At 47.7% G+C, this 22,259-nt stretch overlaps 1 protein-coding gene across 1 annotated transcript in view; it reads right to left on the bottom strand.

The window, feature by feature from the left end:
- The window catches only part of upk3b (uroplakin 3b), a 38,566-nt gene extending 17,562 nt beyond the window's left edge, over window positions 1–21,004 (bottom strand). Inside the window, exon 1 of the mRNA XM_085964290.1 lies at window positions 20,477–21,004. Within this exon, the coding sequence (XP_085820416.1) occupies window positions 20,477–20,543 (67 nt within the window). The 5' untranslated portion in view covers window positions 20,544–21,004. The remainder of the gene's footprint in view (window positions 1–20,476) is intronic.
- Between the last annotated feature and the right edge of the window lie 1,255 nt (window positions 21,005–22,259).

The raw sequence follows: 22,259 nt of genomic DNA, 5'->3' as shown, positions 1-22,259 counted from the left end.
GCCGGTTTTCAGCATGCACAGCGCATGCGCTGAAAACCGGCATTTCCTGTCCTCTGACCCAAGGGGTTAAGAGGCAGAGCGCGCGCGACTGCACAGGCAGCGCGTGCGCAGTGAAATTCCTTTTTTTTTTCAGAGTTGCGCGCGTGTAAAGACCTCCGGTCTTTACGCGTGGAAAAACCAGACGTAAGTATTTAGTTTTACAGGTAAGTGGGCTTTTAGTACAATGTAGAATTTTTTTTTCCACAGGTTTGTTATTTTTAAAGAATTTACAGTAAGGCAAGTTTAGTTTTAGACCCTATTTTTAAAAAATTTATTTTTTACAAAAAATTGATGAATTGTTTAAAACATTTTTTAAAACTTATTTATAGTTAATATAATCAGTGGGATGTTTTTTAAAATTTTATTTAAAGTTAAAGTAGTGTTTTGGCAGCCCATACTTTTCATGAGTTTGACAGCTCTTACTGTCAAACTCATGAATGAGTTTCCCCTCCCCTGATTGGCTGCACAGTGCTCACCTGATCCCAGCCGGCACATCGCACTAACTACGCCGCTGGATCAGGTTAGAACATCGCGCCGACATCTGAACCGGGCCAGTGACAGGAAATGCGAGTAGGCCCGGGCTTCAGATGTCGGAGCGCAGAGTGAGTGCAGATCGGGGGCTTGCACGCGCGGCAAGCTCCCGGTCCTAATTTCAGGGCCAATATCTCCCAGGATCTGCAGGCCAGAGCATTTCACCTATCCAACCCAACCCATGGTCCATCCCAGCAAGCAGGTAGGCCACAAGGGTTAAGCAGGGAGGTCATGACCTAGATGGGGCCAGGAGGAAGTGCTTGTGTGAAGAGACCAGGACCTGGAGGAGGTGATGGAGTAGGCAAGGCACACCAGTGACCAGGAAAGAGTGAGGGTCCAAGTTGGCTCAGGAGGGAGCAGTGCATTCCAGGAGTAGATTGCAAAATGAGAGTCAGGTCAGTAGCACGGTGATTAATTCCTGGTACTCAAGTGACTGCTATATTGATGGTCACATGATTAGCACAAACAAATCAAATGTAAGATTTAGCAGTCGTGTGGTTCCCACTAACCAATCAGATGTCTGGAAAAGGATGAGCGGACATTATTTAATTAAATAAATAGACTCTTTCGTTGCCCCAACAAGTAAACTTTGAGATATAGGTGTAAGAGAGAAGCTGGTTGACCATGTTAACGGTGTGCCATCAACAGCAAGACGTCATACACCTGCCATCGACTGCGCTCTCTACTAAACCAGAGATCTCCAGAGATCCAACTGCATTGGAGAGCCATGTGGTCTTCACTTAAGTTATTGGCTCCAAGCCATGAATCACAGGTTTCTGGTCTCCAATGGGAGAGGGATGCATGGATGCCTGTGTGAATACCATTCTTCCAGGACCACTAATTCAAATGGGAACATGCCTTCAGATTGAAAAAATAGAAATGATCTGATTTTAAAGACGGTGTTTTGGCATCTGGACCTCAACTTCTCCAATTTCTCTCCTTTGGTCCTCTCTTTACCCAAAGACACTGACTCATCCCGGAGTGTGGCTCCAAGGACACCATCGGCCCTAACAAATCCACAGAGTGTTTGCTCTAGGGTTGCTGCTGGCTGCACAAGGCCCGAACATCAGAAGCTGGCCGCACTAGCGCACCACAGAACTCAATATAAAAGAAACTAAAGTCGACCTCCTGACTCAGATCCCAGGGCCTAGCCTCGGCTGGCAATCCTAGGACCTAGCCCAGGCCCCATATGTTTGCAGGACCACCAGCCCTTCCTCATTTACTGCAGAGTGGCATCACCAACTTAAAAAGGAATGAAATGAACAAAATGACCAGGGTCAGTCTGGGGATTTTAATTGGAGATGTAAATGATAGAACATCAGGGGTTAGGGCCAGAGAAGAGATGTAAGGAGAGTGAGGGGAACATGTGACCAGCTCCCCCTAGTGGTTTATTGGATAAATGCACTGCATGATTGATGCGCCATCAATTACTCAAAAGACTGAGGTTAAGCGAGTAACAACCAGGCTTTTATTAACTAAAGAATGAAGGTCTTGTCTCGAGTGGTCGACCCGTCCAGAATACTAAGGGACTGGGAGGTAGTCACTTATATACCTGGAATAGTGGGAGGAGTCAGCCGAGGCATGTCCAGACCTGTACCTAGTGGAATACACATACACATACAGACAGGTATAACAGTGGTTTACCACATTCACCCCTTGTTTAAAAATGAGTCCGGCGGGGTGAAGTGAATTTAAAAGTTCGTGTATTGGAGTCTCTCCGGAGGTCTTATCTGCCGCTGTGATCGACGTGGCGACGGCAGGGGTGGTGGAGCTTCCGGCGTCGCGTCCCGTGTAGGCTGGTGCACTGGAGTGTAGTCCTCGTGGGTGACGGGCTCAGGCGTGCCGGCTGCTGGGGTTGGATATCGGGTCGTGGGGGGGGGTGGTAATGGGTAGTGGGTTACAGCGGTCCCCGAGGGTGCGAGGTCTCGTATGGAGACTGTGTCCTCCCGCCCGTCCGGGTACGCAATGTAAGCGTACTGGGGGTTGGCGTGGAGGAGGTCGACCCTCTCGACCAGGGGGTCCGTTTTATTGGTCCTCACGTGTCTTCTCAGTAGTACCGGCCCTGGGGACGTCAGCCATGGCGGTAACGATGTCCCCGATGTGGACTTCCTTGGGAAGACAAACATTTTCTCGTGAGGGGTGGCATTGGTGGCAGTACAGAGCAGTGACCGAATCGAGTGGAGCGCATCGGGGAGCACCTCCTGCCAGCGGGAGGTCGGAAGGCCCCTAGACTTTAAGGCTAGTAGGGCGGCCTTCCAAACTGTTGCATTCTCTCTTTCCACCTGTCCGTTCCCCCGGGGGTTAACTGGTGGTCCTGCTTGTGGCTATACCCCTAGCGAGCAGGTACTGGCGGAGTTCGTCGCTCATAAACGATGAGCCCCGGTCGCTATGGATATAGCTGGGGAAACCGAACAGGGTGAAGAGGCTGTTCAGACATTTAATGACCGTGGCACTGGTCATAGCGAAGGGCAGGGCAGGGGATAGCGAACGGGAAACAGGAGTACTCGTCAATGATGTTGAGGAAGTACACATTGCGGTCGGAGGAGGGGAGAGGCCCTTTAAAATCGACGCTCAGGCGTTCGAAAGGGCGAGTGGCTTTTATCAGGTGGTCTCTGTCTGGTCTATAAAAGTGCGGTTTGCACTCAGCGCAGACTTGGCAGTTCTTGGTCATGGTCCTGACCTCCTCGATGGAGTAAGGCAGGTTGCGGGCCTTGATGAAGTGGAAGAACCTGGTGACCCCCGGGTGGCAGAGGTCATTGTGGAGGGCCCTCAGCCTATCGATCTGCGCGCTGGCGCAGGTGCCACGCAATAGGGCATCTGGGGGTTCATTGAGCTTCCCAGGCCGGTACAAGGTCTCGTAATTGTAGGTGGAAAGTTCGATTCTCCACCTCAAGATCTTGTCATTTTTGATTTTGCCCCTCTGCTTGTTGTTGAACATAAAAGCAACTGAACGCTGGTCAGTGAGCAGGGTAAATCGTTTTCCGGCCAGGTAGTGCCTCCAATGGTGCACAGCCTCCACAATGGCCTGGGCCTCCTTCTCGACCGCGGAGTGTCTGGTCTCCGGGCCCTGGAGGGTTCGTGAGAAGAAGGCCACAGGTCTCCCCGCCTGATTAAGGGTGGCGGCCAGGGCAAAGTCGGACGCGTCGCTTTCCACCTGGAAGGGGATGGATTCGTCCACTGCGTGCATGGTGGCTTTGGCAATGTCCTCCTTGATACGGTGGAAGGCCAAGCGGGCCTCTGCCGTCAGGGGAAAAGAGGTGGACTTGATCAGCGGACGGGCTTTGTCTGCATAGTAGGGGACCCACTGAGCGTAGTAGGAAAAAAACCCTAGGCACCTCTTCAGAGCTTTTAGGCAGTGGGAGTTCCATAAGGGGACGCATCCGGTCCGGGTCGGGACCGATGACCCCGTGTTCCACAACACAGCCAAGGATGGCGAGGCGGTCTGTGCGGATTATGCACTTCTCCTTGTTATATGTCAGGTTCAGGAGTTGGGCGGTGTGGAGGAATTTCTCGAGGTTTGCGTCATGGTCCTGCAGGTCATGGCCGCAGATGGTCACATTGTCTAGGTAAGGGAAAGTGGCCTGCAGCGCGTTTTGATCGACCATCCGGTCCATCTCTCTTTGGAAGACGGAGACCCCGTTGGTAACGCCAAAGGGAACCCTAAGGAAGTGATAGAGGCAGCCGTTTGCCTCAAAAGCAGTATACTGGCGGTCTTCAGGGCGGATGGGGAGCTGGTGGTACGCTGATTTCAGGTCAATGGTCGAAAAGACGCGGTACTGCGCGATCAGGTTGACCATGTCAGCTATGCGGGGGAGTGGGTAGGCGTCCAGCAGGGTGTAGCGGTTTATTGTTTGGCTGTAGTCGATGACTAGGCGTTGTTTTTCGCCGGTCTTAACGACCACAACCTGGGCTCGCCAGGGGCTGGAGCTGCCCTCAATAATCCCCTCCTTCAGAAGCCGCTCCACTTCGGTTTTGATGAAAACCCTGTCCCCGGCACTGTATCGCCTGCTCTTTGTGCCGATGGACTTACAGTCGGGGGTGAGGTTAGCAAACAGTGGGGGGGGGGGGGGGTGGGACTATGAGTGTGGAGAGGTTGCATCTGGTGCACGGCGGGCAATTTGGAGGCTGCTGGCTGCGGACTGTGAGTGGGGGGAGGGGGCCACCATACGCCATCGTAACGCTTTTGAGGTGGCACTGGAAATCCAACCCCAGTAGAACGGCAGCGCAGAGGTCGGGCAGGACCAGGAGTTTAAAATTATTGAACACAGTCCCGTCTACTACTAGTGTCACCACGCAGTAGCCGCCAATGTCCGCTGACTGGGACTCGGAGGCCATAGAAATCCGCTGGTGCGCAGGCAGGACTGGGAGAGAGCAACGCCGCACCGTGTCGGGGTGGATGAAGCTCTCTGTGCTCCCGGAGTCAAAAAGGCAGTTTATTGCATGGCCGTTTACCTTAACGTCCATTTTGGACCGAGCTAGTTGGTGCGGTCTCATTTGGTCCAGCGTAACAGAGGCCAGCGTAGGGGTCGGTGTGTCGCTGCGGGTATCAGATGGGGGGGGGGGGGGTTGGCGGCCTGCTGCGTCCCGGCTGGTGTCCAAGATGGCGGCGTCCATGATTCCCATGTGGCTGGAGTCGTCCAAGATGGCTGCTGCTGCGGTGGTTCGCACATGGCTGGGGAGGCCCAAGATGGCGGCCCTCACGGCCCACACGCGGCGCTGTTGGGGGCCCAAGATGGCGGCTCGCGCGGCCCACACGCGGCGCTGCTGGCGTCCGGGGTGGCTTTGGCCTTGTAGACGCTGGCGTAGTGTCCCTTTTTCCCGCAGCCCGAGCAGGTCGCATTCTTCGCCGGGCAGCGCGCTCTGGGGTGTTTGGCCTGGCCACAGAAGTAGCATTTCTGGCCTTGGGATACTGCTGTCTGGCTTTGGGACACTGCTGCGGTAGTTGGGCCGTCGTTGGGCTGTGGCTGGGGTGGCACGGTGCTATGGGGCTGTCCTACCGTGTCCCAGGTTGTCGTTCCCCGCAGCGTCCACGGTGCAGAGGAGTAGGCATCCATGCCCCGGTAGGCTGCGTCCAGCGTTAGTGCAATTTCGGAGGCTTTGTCGAGGGTGAGGTCACTCTGCTCCAGCAGTCACTGTCGGGTGTAGTTGGACCTGTGGCCCGCTACGAAGGCATCCCGGATCAGTTCCTCCGTGTACGTAGTGGGCGTTACCGCCTTACACCCACAGGCCCGGCCAAGCACGGACAGAGCTTGGAGGTATTCCTCAGTCGATTCCCCAGGTTGTTGCTTGCGACTCCCCAGTAGGTGCCTGGCGTATACTTCGTTCACAGGGCGCGTGTACTTGGTCTTGAGGAGCTGGAGGGCGGCTGTGTACGAGGTCGCATCCCAGATGACTGAGTACACTTGGTGGTTCACCTTGGAGATCAGGACAGACAGTTTGTTCGCATCCGTTACGACCGCAGTGGAGGCAGTCAGGAATGTCTCGAAGCACATGAGCCAGTGAGCAAACTTGGTGGAAGCGTCCGCTTCCCGACTGTCCAGGTCCAGGCATGCTGGTGTGAGGATCTTCTCCATTATAAAAAATTTAGTTAATAAAATTGATGCGCCATCAATTACTCAAAAGACTGAGGTTAAGCGAGTAACAACCAGGCTTTTATTAACTAAAGAATGAAGGTCTTGTCTCGAGTGGTCGGCCCGTCCAGAATACTAAGGGACTGGGAGGTAGTCACTTATATACCTGGAATAGTGGGAGGAGTCAGCCGAGGCATGTCCAGACCTGTACCTAGTGGAATACACATACACTTACAGACAGGTATAACAGTGGTTTACCACATTGGTGTAATACTGAGACTGATTCCCAGACCCGACTGTTAGACAATCATTTGGGCGCAGCAACTGACCTCAGCACTGTGGTCTAGAAATGACCAGTGACCACTCCTGTGTGGACATTGGGCGAGAGCAGAATCAGGCTTGGCTATGATCAATATCCAGCCAACGCTCACCGTCAAAAAATGCAGTGCTGAGGGAGTGCTGCACTGTTGGAGGTGCCGACTTTCAGATGAGACGTTAAACCGAGGCCCCGTCTGCAAAGTTCCCCCGAAGGTGCGCGGTCGCCCGAGGTCCCTGTGCAAGTACAGTTTTTCACTTAGACATAAAATGGCTTCCTAGGCATAGAATAAAAACTCAAATGGCTGACAGCATGATTCACTAATCAGTTTCAAGGGGATGAGACAATAAAAGGAATGCTACATACATACTCCTTATCTGTGACAAGCTTAACAAGGAGTCTCGTTTACCAAACAAATAGCCAAGGACAGGATAAGGTAAACATCGGCCCACAGGCTCAGTTGGTACAGTGGGAGAACAGAAGGATCCCATAATAAAGGATTAATTAATCTTATCTCAAGGTATTTCTGTTCGTTATTCTAACGAAGCCTGGAATACGTTGTTCCAATAATTCGCAAGGTCTGTGCCTTTGTAATCAGGTATGATTCAATACTATGTCATGTGGCATAGAAAGCCTGTTTTGTTTCTGTACTGTATAAATATGTTACAAATTCTGTATTACTTTGAAGAGGTCTGATGTAGCCCTTGACTACACAACTCTTCCCTTGCAAGCAAATAAAGCCTGTCTTTAACGATACTTTGTGTTTAAGAGTCTTACTCGGGAGTTGAGACTTCGACATCCTGCAGAGGCCGCTCATCAGCTGCAGCCGCTGGAAAAGGTACCGCGCAGCAAATTTAAAGGGACCGCGCAGCAAATTTAAAGGGACCGCGCTGCAAAAAAAAACGAGAGGGAACATTGCCTGTCTGCCCTCTCAGATGAGCATAAAAGTTCCAAATGCACTATTTTGAAGAAGAGCAGGGGAGTTCTCTTGGCGTCCCGGCCAATGTTCCCATTAAGCTGCGTGGCTGCACATCGGTGCAGAAATCTGGAGGTCCTGCACATGCTGATCAACGGATGTACAATTGAAATAACCGCGCATGCGTGAGAAATTGAATGGGCCGCACAGCCCGTTAAAGGGGACGCGGACCCAAAAAAATTAACAGGAATATTGGTCCTGGCTAACATTCACCTCTCAATCAAAATCACTAAAACAAATTATCTGGTCATTAATCTCACTGCTATTTGTGGGGCCTTCCTGTGTGCACATTGGCTGCCGTGTTTCCCTACTTTTTCCAGGCCTTTGTAGCCCATTATATGGCTAATTGGGGAGCAAATTCTCCTTGCTCAACAAGTTCTAAAAATGACATTTGGCCTGATAGGCAGCTGTAGCATATTTCCATACGTTATTGGTGAGTATTTCTCTCTTTTTTAAACTTTAAACTTTAACTCTGTTTTATAGTTTCTAAGGTCTCTCTGGTGTAGCGGGGACTGTTGGTAAACTATTTAACTGTAGTGTAATTAGTGGGATTGATTGATTTAATTTAAACTCAATTAATTAAAGGGTAAGTCATGGCAGGAAAGCCGGGCCCCGTGGTCTGCTCCTCCTGCGAGATGTGGGAACTCAGGGACACTTCCTGTGTCCCTGACAACTACATGTGCAGGAAGTGCACCCAGCTGCAGCTACTGACAGACCGCATTGCGGCGCTGGAACTGCGATTGGATGCATACTGGAGCGTTCACGATGCTCAGGACATCATGAACAGCACGTTTATGGAGTTGGACACACCGCAGGTAGAGGTTGGACAGGAAGAAAGGGAACGGGTGACCAACAGGCAGAGTACTAGGCGCAGGCAGGTAGTGCAGGGGTCCCCTGTGGCCATCCCCCTCTCCAACAGATATACCACTTTGAGTACTGTTGGGGGGGATGGCTTATCAGAGGAAGGCAGCAGCAGCCAACTTCCTGGCACCAGGGGTGGCTCTGCTGCACAGAATGGAAGGAAAAAGTGTGGTAGAGCTATAGTAATAGGGGATTCAATTGTAAGGGGAATAGATAGGCGTTTCTGCGGCCGCAAACGAGACTCCAGGATGGTATGTTGCCTCTCTGGTGCAAGGGTCAAGGATGTCTCCGAGCAGCTGCAGAACATCTTGGAAGGGGAGGGTGAACAGCCAGTTGTCGTGGTGCATATAGGCACCAACGATATAGGTAAAAAGCGGGATGAGGTCCTAAAAGCGGAATATAGGGAGTTAGGAGGTAAATTAAAAAACAGGACCTCAAAGGTAGTAATCTCAGGATTGCTACCAGTGCCACGTGCTAGTCAGAGTAGAAATAGAAGGATACTTCAGATGAATACATGGCTAGAGGAATGGTGCAAGGGGGAGGGATTCAAATTCCTGGGACATTGGAACCGGTTCTGGGGGAGGTGGGACCAGTTCAAACCGGACGGTCTGCACCTGGGCAGGGCTGGAACCGATGTCCTAGGGGGAGTGTTTGCTAGTGCTGTGGGGGAGGGTTTAAACTAAAATGGAAGGGGGTTGGGAACCTGAGCAGGGAGACAGAGGAAAGGAAAACAAGGATAAAAGCAAAAGATAGGAAGGAGATAAACAAAAGTGGCAGTCAGAGAAATCAACGGTTTAAATCAAACGTGGCCACAGTAAATAATAATTCTAATAGGTCTAAGAGCGTTAAAAAAACAAGCCTGAAGGCTTTGTGTCTTAATGCGAGGAGCATTTGTAATAAGGTGGATGAATTGGCTGCGCAAATAGAGGTAAACGAATATGATTTGGTTGGGATTACGGAAACGTGGCTCAAGGACGGCCAAGACTGGGAACTCAACATCCAGGGGTATTCGATATTCAGGAAAGATAGGCAAAAAGGAAAGGGAGGAGGGGTAGCATTGCTGGTTAAAGAAGGGATTAACACAATTGTAAGGAAGGATATTAGCTCTGATGAGGTGGAATCTGTATGGGTAGAATTGAGAAATACTAAGGGGAAAAAAACATTAGTGGGAGTGGTATATAGACCTCCAAACAGTAAGGCGGAGGTTGGGGATGGCATTAAAAGGGAAATTAAAGAAGCGTGCAATAAGGGCACAGCAGTCATCATGGGTGACTTTAATCTACATATAGATTCGGCTAACCAAATTAGTAACAATACTGTGGAGGAGGAATTCCTGGAGTGTTTACGGGATGGTTTCCTGGACCAATATGTCGAGGAACCAACCAGAGATCAGGCCATCTTAGACTGGGTATTATGTAACGAGAAAGGATTAATTAGCAATCTTGTTGTATGAGGCCCCTTGGGTCGGAGCGGTCATAATATGATCGAATTCTTCATTAAGATGGAGAATGAAGTAGTTGACTCAGAAACTAGGGTCCTCAATTTAAATAAAGGAAATTACGATGGTCTGGGGAGCGAGTTGGGTAGGATTGATTGGGGAATGGCACTCAAAGGGTTGACGGTGGATAGGCAATGGCAAACATTCAAAGACCGAATGGATGAACTACAGAATTTGTTCATCCCAGTTTGGCATAAAAATAAAACAAAAAAGGTGACTCAACCATGGCTAACAAGGGAAATTAGGGATAGCATAAGATCCAAGGAGAGGACATACAAATTGGCCAGAAAAAGCAATAATCCTGAGGATTGGGAGCAGTTTAGGATTCAACAAAGGAGGACAAAGGGATTAATTAAGAAAAGGAAAATAGAATATGAGAGTAAGCTTGCAGGGAACATAAAAACTGACTGTAAAAGCTTTTATAGATATGTAAAGAGGAAAAGATTGGTGAAGTCAAGCGTAGGTCCCTTGCAGTCAGAATCGGGGTAATTTATAATGGGGAGCAAAGAAATGGCAGACCAACTAAATACATATTTTGGTTCTGTCTTCACAAAGGAGGACATAAATAACCTCCCAGAAATACCGCGGAACATAGGGTCTGATGAAAGGGTGGAACTGAAAGATATCAGTATTTGTAGGGAAATGGTGTTAGGAAAATTGATGGGACTGAAGGCCGATAAATCCCCAGGGCCTGATAATCTACATCCCAGGGTACTTAAGGAAGTGGCCCTAGAAATAGTAGATGCATTGCTGGTCATCTTCCAGAACTCAATAGACTCTGGAACAGTACCCATGGATTGGAGGGTAGCTAATGTTACCCCACTATTCAAAAAAGGTGGCAGAGAAAAAGCAGGGAATTATAGACCGGTAAGCCTAACATCGGTAGTGGGGAAAATGCTAGAGTCCATTATAAAAGATGTAATAGCAGAGCACTTGGAAAGCAGTGACAGGATCGGACAAAGTCAACATGGATTTACAAAAGGTAAATCATGCTTGACTAATCTACTGGAATTTTTTGAGGATGTAACTGGTAAAATAGATAAGGGAGGACCAGTGGATGTGGTGTATTTGGACTTTCAGAAGGCTTTCGATAAGGTCCCGCATAACAGATTAGCGTGCAAAATTAAGGCACATGCGATTGGGGGCAAGGTATTGACTTGGATAGAGAACTGGTTGGCGGACAGAAAGCAAAGAGTTGTAATAAACGGGTCGTTTTCCGAGTGGCAGGCAGTGACTAGTGGGGTACCGCAAGGATCGGTCCTAGGACCCCAGCTGTTCACAATATATATTAATGATCTGGACGAGGGAATTGGATGTAATATCTCCAAATTTGCAGACGACACAAAGCTGGGTGGGAGGGTATGCTGTGAGGAGGATGTCATGAAACTCCAGTACGATTTGGACAGATTGGGTGATTGGGCAGAAACATGGCAAATGCACTATAATGTGGATAAATGTGAGGTTATCCACTTTGGTGGCAAAAACAGGAAGGCAGATTATTATTTGAATGGCAATAGATTGGGAGAAGGGGAAGTGCAAAGAGACCTAGGTGTTCTTGTGCACCAGTCGCTGAAGGTAAGCATGCAGGTGCAGCAGGCAGTTAAGAAGGCAAATGCTATGTTGGCCTTCGTAGCAAGAGGGTTCGAGTACAAGAACAAGGATGTCTTGCTGCAGTTGTACAGGGCCTTGGTGAGACCGCACCTTGAGTATTGTGTGCAGTTTTGGTCACCTTACCTGAGGAAGGACGTTCTTGCCATGGAGGGAGTGCAGCGAAGATTCACCAGGCTGATACCTGGGATGGCAGGAATGACGTACGAGGAGAGATTGTGTCAATTGGGCTTATACTCACTGGAGTTCAGAAGATTGAGAGGGGATCTCATCGAAACCTATAAAATTCTGTCAGGTCTGGACAGACTAGATGCAGAAAGGATGTTTCTGATGGCCGGGGAGTCCAGAACCAGGGGTCATAGTCTAAGGATAAGGGGTAAGCCATTTAGGACTGAAATGAGGAGGAATTTCTTCACCCAGAGAGTGGTGAACCTGTGGAATTCTCTGCCACAGAGGGCGGTGGAGGCCAGTTCATTAAATATATTCAAGAAAGAGTTGGATATATTTCTTGAGGCTAAAGGGATCAAGGGATATGGGGAGAAGGCAGGGACAGGGTACTGACTTTGGATGATCAGCCATGATCTCATTGAATGGCGGAGCAGGCTCGAAGGGCCGAATGGCCTACTCCTGCTCCTATCTTCTATGTTTCTATGACAGGTTAGTTCAGAGCTTAGTAACAGGATAGAGAAAGGGAAAGTATGTGATCTGTCTGGTTTTATTTGACCTTCAACAGGCTGCTAACAACACAAGGCACTTTTACGAGCTCTAGATTTAAACTTCCGGTTGGTTAAGGCAAAATATCTCTGAATTTTGGCAGAATTTAAATTTCAATCACATTCTTAATGTCTGTGGCTGCAAATAATGTTAGGAAAGGTGGCAATTAACCCTGGAGTTTGATTCACCAGTCCCCACAACCTTTTTGTATCTCACCCCACCAGTCAGCTCACCCAATTTGCTAATCTATTACAAGTATCTGCCCACATTGCCATGATCCCTGGTCCTGATTATTTTACACTTTTCCTACCAAACTCAGGTAAGATCTAGTATCAAAGAGATATGGTCACAAAGGTGACTACCAGTGAGGGAGGCCATTCAGCACATCAAGCTTCATTTATCCATGGGACTCTACAGTCCACCATCATAGCATCTAACTGTTTCTTGAATGATTCCAAGAGTTTTTGCCTCTGTTACCACGCCCAGAGTCCATTCCAGGTAGCAATCAGTCTTTGAGGGAAGACATACCTGAAACTTGGCCTGAGCACTATTTGGTCTGTGAGCTCAGGATTCCTGCCCCTGAGCACTATCTGGTGACCCATGCTGGAAAGTGACTCCTTGAACTTGCCTATTACCAGTTTGTACCTATACCTCCTTGTCCTGTGGTCATAGTTTAACTTGAAATGGTGCTCTGAGCGAACCTTTTCTGTTCCAATATTTTACATAACCCTACAAGATGTCCTCTCATTCGCCTCCTTTCAAGGTTGAAGAGTCCAAGTTTCTCTAACCTAGTAGTACTCTAGGATAATGTGACTATGGGAAGCTGGAACCATGAAAACTAGTGGGGTACGCCTAACTTGGGAAGCCCAACTGTTGCTTTGTGGTGATAGGGAATGTTCTTTTGAGGCTAATGTCCTGATATTGAGTACCAAACGGTGATTCCCCAACACTGACACCCCTCACTGTTACAAATCTCTTTATATCAAACTCCAACTGTTACATGCCTCCTGTACAACAAACTCTTCTATTGTTCCAAATCTCTATATAACAAACTACCCACCCTCCCCTTCCCCGTATATATCATTTTCTCTGGTCTGAGGTAAATTGCCATTAATTCTGGTAAATAAACTCACACCTCAACAGAATGCTTCTCCGACTGGAATAACAGCCTTGTTGGTCCTCACCAGTCTGTAATAACAAGGTTCGATCCTCATTCGGTGCAGAGCTAACAAACCTCAACAAGCGTGGAAACACTGGTTAGTGAGCAAGGAAAAAATCAGCCAGGATTCCTGGAATGTGCATGTGTGTGACGACCAGACATAGCCGTGATGCCCTTTAGAGTTGAATAGTATTCTGCCGCTAACTGTCTAAGTTCACACACAAAGAATGGCCACATGGCACATGGGCGAAGTTATGGAGGGTGGCGAGTCGACCCTTGCAGCTGTACCCGGGTAACCCAGGAGAGATGGGGAGAATGTTTAGGCTAGGAATTTCTTCAGAGCTGCTTCCACTCTGTTGTTGTTAACTTCACCGGAAGTGCGGCGGAAACAAGCTTTGTGCCGCACTAACGGTGAAGTTACGGCAGTGGAGCAGGACATAAGAACATAAGAAATAGGAGCAGGAATAGGCCTTTCGGCCCCTCGAGCCTACTCCGCCATTCAATAAGATCATGGCTGATCTGATCTTGGCCTCAACTCCACTTCCCCATAACCCTTGACTCCCCTGTAGCTCAAATATCTGTCTATCTCGGCCTTGAATATATTCACTGACTCAGCCTCCCAAAGATTTACGACCCTCAGAGAAGAAATTCCTCCTCATCTCTGTTTTAAATGGGCGACTCCTTATTCTGAAACTATGCCCCCTAGTTCTAGATTCCCCCACGAGGGGAAACATCCTCCCTGCCTCTACCTTGTCAAGCCCCCCTCAGAATGTTATATGTTTCAATAAGATCACCTCTCGTTCTTCTAAACTCTAATGAGTATAGGCCCAACCTGCTCAACCTTTCCCCATAAGACAACCCCTTCATCCCAGGAATCAACCTAGTGAACCTTCGCTGAACTGCCTCCAATGCAAGTATATCCCTCCTTAAATAAGGTGAGCAAAACTGTACGCAGTACTCCAGCTGTGGTCTCACCAACACCCTGTACAGTTGGAGCCAGACTTCCCTATTTTTATACTCCATCCCCCTAGCAATAAAGGCCATCTGCCTTCCTAATTACTTGCTGTACCTCATGCTAACTTTTTGTGTTTCATGTACGAGGACACCCAGATCCCTCTGTGCCACAGCATTCTGTAGTCTCTCTCCATTTAAATAATATTTTGCTTTTCTATTCTTCCTAACAAAGTGAATAACCTCACATTTTCCCACATTATACTCCATCTGCCAATTTTTTGCCCACTCACTGAACCTGTCTATATCCCTTTGCAGACTCTGTGTCCTCCTCACAACTTGCTTACCCACCTAGCTTTGTACCGTGAGCAAATTTGGTAACAGTACACTCGGTCGTTTCAGTACACTTGGAGCGGCCCCGAGGACATTCCCGGCCTTAGACCTATTTATAAAGTTACAACCCCAACTGTACTGACCCAGTCACACTTCAATAAGGTGGAAATTTCAGATAAAAGTAACACAGAAATAACAAACTAACAGCCCCTAAAATGTCCACATACCACACGGACCCAAGCACAGGCACTGATCTATGAACTGAGTCACCACACACACAATATTCCTATGTGACACCCTGGAGAAGCAAAAGGGTCTGCCACTTACTTACTTTTCATTAATTTTTAACAGCATATTTCCAAATTCAACAATTAATGCCAATTAGTCTTGGAGAGGGTGCAGAGGAGTTTTGCCAGAATGATACCAGGGATGAGGGACTTTAGTTATGTGGAGAGATTAGGGAAGCTGGGATTGTTCTCCTTAGAGCAGAGAAGGTTAAGGGGAACAACAACAACAAGGCGAGAAATTGGCCTCCTTAGCACCTCCTGTTATCACCTCCGGGGGGCGATAACGGGGCACTAACGACTTAACACCCAGGCGCGACAATGTTACCGGTTTGCGGCAGCAGTAACTCTTAGTGCCACGATTTCCTGCGCCCGGAGATCGTGACGTCATTGGCGTGCATATCTCTCCAGTAGTGCCCCAGACCCGAACTTCGGTTCCACCCCCTGCAGCATCGCCGAGCGAAAACACCGGCAGCTGCAGGAGGCGTTCATCGGGAGGCCGGACGCTTTGGGGGCGATACTTAAAGGTGGCTGAGGTAAGTAAAAAAAATTCTCTTTTTTTCCTTTGTCTTCGCCAGTGATCGATCAGCCCGGCACTCTGCTGCAGTGCATCAGGCTGATCGGGCCGGATCGCGGCTGCCGTCGGGGACCAAGTGAGTTTTCCTCTTGCAGAACCTGCAGCGATGGCCCTTCCCTTTAAGGGAGGGAAGGAGCCTTCTAACGTGGCAGCGCTGCACGGCCCATTGTGCAGCGCTGCACACCTACTGCCTGCCTGCTGCGCTCCAGGAAGGAAGTGGAGTTCTTGATTTAGCACTCCACTTCCTTCCTGGAGCGCAAAACCTAATTTTTAAAAAGCTGGGAATCAGCTTTCAAAAGTTACCGCCCCCAAACGGGGTAAGACCAAATTTCTAGCCCCTTGTATTTATATAGTGCCATCAATGTAGTAAAACGTCCCAAGGCGCTTCACAGGATAATTATAAGACAAAAAATTTGACACCGAGCCGCATAAGGAGAAATTAGGGCAAGTGGCCAAAAGCTTGGTCAAAGAGGTAGGTTTTAAGGAGCGTCTTCAAGGAGGAAAGAGAGGTGGCGTGGTTTAGGCAGGGAATTCCAGAGCTTAGGACCTAGGCAACCAAAAGGAAATTTAATAGATGGATTCAAAATTATGAGGGGTTTTGATAGAGTAAATAAGGAGAAACTTTCCACTGGCAGGAGGGTCGGTAACCAGAGGACACAGATTGAAGATAATTGGCAAAAGAACCAGAGGGGAGATGAGGAGAATGTTTTTTACGCAGTGATTTGTTGTGATCTGGAATGCACTGCCTGACAGGGCGGTGGAAGCAGATTCAATAGTAACTTTCAAAAGGGAATTGGATAAATACTCGAAAAGGGGAAAACATGCAGGGCTACTGGGAGTGGGAGAACGTGGACAGCTCTTTCAAAGAGCTGGTACGGGCATGATGGGCCGAATGGCCTTCTTCTGTATGAGATTCCATGAGTCTAGTCCCTGTACAAATGAAATACAAGTGGGTCCCACTAGAGAAAACAAGTTGTGGGCCCAATAGAAATTAATGGCATTTTAAGCTAGATTTATATTGGTGTTTGTTTCATTTGATTAAGGGAGTATAAGCAAGTATGCGTTTTACATAGGATTACATAGGATATACGGCACAGAAACAGGCCATTCGGTCCAACCAGTCCATGCCAGCATTTATGCTCCACATGAGCCTCCATCGTCTTTCCTCATCTAACTCTATCAGCATAACCCTCTATTCCCTTCTCCCTCATATGCTTGTCTAGTCTCCCCTTAAATGCATCTATACTATTCGCTTCAACCACTCCCTGTGGTAGTGAGTTCCACATTCTCTCAACACTCTCTGGGTAAAGAAGTTTCTTCTGAATTCCCTATTGGATTTCTTGGTGACTATCTTATATTGATAGCCTCTAGTTATGCTCTCCCCATAAGTGGAAACATTCTCTCTGTATCCACTCTATCAAAATTTTTCATAATTTGAAAGACCTCTATTAAGTCACCCCTCAGCCTTCTCTTTTCAAGAGAAAAGATACCTTTCCTGTTCATCCTTTCCTGATATGTATACCCTCGCATTTCTGGTATCATCCTTGTAAATCTTCTCCGCACCCTCTATATCCTTTTTATATGGCGACCAGTACTGTACGCAGTACTCTAAGCGTGGTCTAACCAAGGTTCGATACAGGTTTAGCATAACTTCCCTACTTTTCAATTCTATCCCACTAGATATAAACCCTAGTGTTTGGTTTGCTTTTTTTATGGCCTTGCTAACCTGCGTCACAACTTTTTGTGATTTGTGTATTTGTATTCCTAGATCCCTTTGTTCCTCTACCCCACCTAGACTCGCATCCTCCAGGTCTTCCTGTCAAATCTATGAATACAGATTCCCTGCTACCATTGGCTCTCCATGGCCCACATGATCCCAGGGGACGCTTCGAACTAACTGCGCCCCTGGGATACGCAAGCACTGCGCGCCGGCAGTTGGAGCAGGCCCAGGATCGGAATCCCACGCGGGCCCACAGCACAATGGCCGGCACGCTAGGTAAGTGCAGGTCGGAGGCTTGCACCCGGGGGAAGCCTCCGACCCGAATTTCTGGGCCAATACCTCACATTGATCTGTGCTGAACTTCATTTGCCAATTATATGCCCATTCTGCAAGTTTATTAATGTCCTCCTGTAACTTGTTGCAGTCCTCCTCAGTGTTGACTATCCCCCCCCAAATTGGTGTTATCCGCAAATTTAGAAATTGTGTTATTGATTCCTAAGTCTAAATCGTTAATGTGAATTGTGAACAACAGTGGTCCCAGCACTGATCCTTGTGGAACACCACTACCCACCTTCTGCCACTGTGAATAGGTACCCTTTACCCCTACTCTCTGCTTTCTGTCCTGAAACCAGCCAGCAATCCATTCTGCTATGTCCCCTGACTCCGCATTCTCTGATCTTGTTCATCAGTCTATTATGGGGTACCTTATCGAAGGACTTTTGAAAATCCAGATAAATTACAGCTACTGCATTACCATTGTCTACTCTCTCTGTTACCTCTTCAAAAAATTCAATAAGGTTGGTCAAGCAAGACTTTCCCTTTTGAAATCCATGTTGACTATTCATTATTATATTTTTGGTTTCTAGATGTTCTTCTATTTTCTCCTTTAGTAGAAATTCCATTATTTTTCCTACCACCGATGTTAAGCTGACTGGTCTATAATTCCCTGGACATGTTCTATCCCCCTTCTTAAATATCGGTATTACGTTAGCTATCCGCCAGTCCTCTGGCACTACACCTTTTTCTAATGAATTATTAAATATGCCTAGTAATGCCTCTGCTATCTTCCCTAGATTCTTTCAAAATGCATGGATGCAATACATTCGGACCAGGGTTTTATCCTCTTTGAGATTGATTAATTTATTTAATATATGCCCTTTTTTATTTTAAATGCACTTATCTCATTACTAATCTCATCATCCAATGTCATGTCCACCTGTTCTATCTCCCTGATAAATGCTGAAGCAAAATAATGATTTAATATTTCTGCCAACTCTCTATCGTTACCTGTGGTATTGTCCTGACTGTTCCTTAATGGCCCTATTCCCATCCCAACCTATAACATATTTTACTATTTTGTTTTATGTTCCTTGATAATTTAATTTCATAATTCCTCTTTGCCTCTCTAATTGTTTTTTTGACTTCTCTCCTAATCTTTTCATATTCTCTCTTCTCATGCACTCCCCTGCTGCCTGTGTACTTAATGTCTGCCTCTTTCCTTACCCTCAATTGTGCCGTTATGGCTTTATTCATCCATAGAGTCTCATTATTGTTTAGTTTGTTCTTTCCTTTTAGTGGAATATATTTTTCCTGCACTCTGTTGAACACCATTTTAAATGTTTCCCATTGCTGTTCTACATCATTATTTGCCAATATTGTTGCCCATTTTTGTTTCCCAAGTTCTATTCTCAGCCCCTCAAAATCAGCTTTTCTCCAATCTATTAACCTGGTTTTCGTCATACTTATGTCCTTCTCAATTATCATCTTAAAGCGTATATTATGGTCACTATTGCCTATATGTTCCCCTACCTTTACTTCTCTTATCTGCCCTGGTTCATTCCCCATTACTAGATCCAATATCGAATCCTCCCTTGTTGGGCTTTTTACATATTGGGTTAGAAATTAGTCCTGTACACATTGTAGGAACTCCATTCCCTTATCCCCTTTACCTACCTCTTCTGTCCAATTAATATTGGGGTAGTTGAAATCTCCCATGATTATTATTCTTTTTTTTACTCATTTCCCTAATTTGTCTGCATATTTCTTCCTTTGCCTCCCTTCCACTGGTAGTCTGTAGACTACTCATATTAGTGTGATTGAGCTCCATCCATATGGATTCAATTTTTGTCTTGCTCATATCTGTGTCACTTTTTTCTACTACCATTATGTTATCCCTAACAAGTACAGCTACTCCAAGTCCCCTTTTTCCCTCCCTATCTTTTCTAAATATGTTATACCCTACAATGTTTAATTCCCAGTCCTGATTTTTCTGTAGCCATGTCTCAGTAATCCCTACTATGTCTGGTTCCTCGCAACGTATGATGGCCGCCAGCTCCCCTGTTTTTTAATATCGCTAAACCGGCCTTCCTTATCCCAGCAACGACTCACAGCCCCATGGAGAACGATGGTGCCGCTGGGAGAGGGAGGCGGATTTAGTGGTGCAAATCCTGGCAGCTGGCTCCATGGACACTGTTCGGTGGAATCTAAAAGTGAATGAACGGCAAATGTAAAAAAAAATCTTAGCACACTCCTGACTTTGCCGCAGTGAGGCATTCTGGAGGAGGGTGGCTTGCTCCCAATTCACTCCGGAGGCAATTTGGTCCAATTTGTACTGAAAAATGGAAACTGCTTTCCAATTATATTAAATTGTTAAATGTAAATGCGCCCTTAAACAGCAACATAACTAAAGCCAACAATAAATCAGGGGGAAAACACGTAAAAATATAACATGTAACGCAGAGGTCTAAATAAATGGATAAACGAGGGAAGAACGTGAAGCTCGAGTGTCACAGGTAACACGATAGCAAAATACTGCAGATGCTGGAAATCTGAAATAACAACAGAAAATGCTGGAAAAACTCAGCAGGCCAGGCAACATCCGTGGAGAGAGAAATAGAGTCAACGTTTCGGGTCAAAGCCCTTTGTCAAGACCCACAGGTAGAAGAGGTAGGTAGGTAACAGTTTGGAGGTTATGGAGCTGGCAGCTTTACTTTCCACCACCCCTCCCTGACCCCTCCACAGACATTCGAGAAACGCATGGCTGTGTTTAGAAATAAAACGGAAAAACTTGAAAACAATTTTATCAGGTCTCAGAAACTTTCAAGAAAACAGTCATCCTATTGTTCGATAAATCACCCAACCGCATCAGAAAAAAATGACTCGAAAGACAAACATCACCCACCCGCCAAAAAACCCAAGACTCAATTTCTCACGGGGAGAATCTCAGACAGAAGTTATTTTCTATCTAACAACAGACTGGCTGAAACCAGGTGGCCGAGCCCGGTTATACTTCAGAGAAACATGCCCTAAAATTGGTCGAGAAAATTGGGTTCCTCTTACCTGCATAACCAGCGCCGCACAAAGCGCACAGGAGCAGCACCTGGACAAGCGATTTCATCTCCTGCATCTGGCGAACTGACTCGACTCTCGCTGAGACCGAGTGACTCCTTCTGCCCCAGCGTGGCTCGGTCAGGTTCTTTTGACTTGACAGTCCTCCCCACCCCCCGGCAGATAGTGGCCAAACGGGTTGGACCTGTTTTTTTTTGTGTGTGAGCTTGTGTGTCTCTTCCCAAAGGTGTGGATTATCAACCAAAACAAAGGTCACACACACACGAAACCAACCTCTTCTCGGGACTTGAAGGCGCGTTTAAAACCCAATTCCAGTCTTCCTGTCCCAGTGTTAGACTGTATTTGGCAATTTCAGGAATTCAAAGTCAACCAACTTTTCGTTTGAATGCTGTTGTAAGTTATTTATCGATTGTTTTCCAACCTGTTGAAGCTGACCGAAAAAATGCAATCTTGCTGCCAATAACGCCAGTCTTTCTTCAATGACAGCAAGTTACGCCCCTCCCCCAACGGAAAGTCCAGTTTAGACATGTATTCTGTTGTTATTTCGGATTTCCAGCATCTGCAGTATTTTGCTATCGTGTTACCTGTGACACTCGAGCTTCACGTTCTTCCCTCGTTTATCCATTTATTTAGACCTCTGCGTTACATGTTATGAGCCTGTTCTTGCCCCAAGGAACTCATCTCTTCCTATCTCGACTCTATCTTTTCTCCCCTTGTCCAGTCTCTTCCCACCTACATCCGCGACTCTTTGGACGCCCTCCGCCACTTTAACAGTTTCCAGTTTCCTGGCCCCAACCGCTTCCTTTTCACCATGGACGTACAATCCCTCTACACCTCCATCCCCCACCAGGATGGCCTGAGGGCGCTCCGCTTCTTCCTTGAACAGAGGCCCAACCAGTCCCCATCCACCACCACCCTCCTCCGCCTGGCTGAGCTTGTTCTCACATTGAACAACTTCTCCTTTAACTCCACTCATTTCCTCCAAATTAAAGGTATTGCTATGGGTACCGCATGGGTCCTAGCTATGCCTGTCTTTTCATGGGCTATGTGGAACAATCTTTGTTCCAGTCCTACTCAGGTCCCCTCCCTCACCTCTTTTTCCGATACATTGATGACTGTATCGGTGCCGTTTCCTGCTCTCGCCCCGAACTAGACAATTTCATTCACTTTGCCTCCAATTTCCACCCTTCCCTCACCTTCACATGGTCCATCTCTGACTCCTCCCTTCCCTTCCTCGACTTCTCCGTCTCCATCTCTGGGGATCGGTTATCGACCAATATTCACTACAAGCCCACTGACTTCCCACAGCTACCTGGACTACACTTCCTCCCACCCCGCCTCCTGTAAGGACTCTATTCCATTCTCCCAGTTTCTCCGCCTCCGCCGTATCTGCTCCAACGATGCCACCTTCCACACCAGTGCTTCCGACATGTCTTCCTTTTTCCGCAACCGAGGATTCCCCTCTACCGTGGTCGACACGGCCCTCGACCGTGTCCGTTCTATCTCACGCACTTCTGCCCTCACCCCTGCCCCTCCCTCCCGGAACCACGATAGGGTTCCCCTTGTCCTCACCTTTCACCCCACCAGCCTCCACATTCAACGGATCATCCTCCGCCATTTCCACTACCTCCAAAGTGATCCCACCACCAAACACATCTTCCCCTCCCCTCCCCTTTCAGCATTCCGTAGGGACCGCTCCCTCCGAGATACCCTAGTCCACTCCTCTATCACCCCCAACAGCCCTTCCCCTTCGCCTGGCACCTTCCCGTGCAAG

This window comes from Somniosus microcephalus, chromosome 22 (genome assembly GCF_052327205.1).
Source record: "Somniosus microcephalus isolate GS21.2 chromosome 22, FLI_Smic_1.0, whole genome shotgun sequence".
NCBI classification, from domain to species: Eukaryota; Metazoa; Chordata; class Chondrichthyes; order Squaliformes; family Somniosidae; genus Somniosus; species Somniosus microcephalus.
Note: the sequence above shows the minus strand (reverse complement) of the source record. Positions and strands in the feature narration are given on the sequence as shown.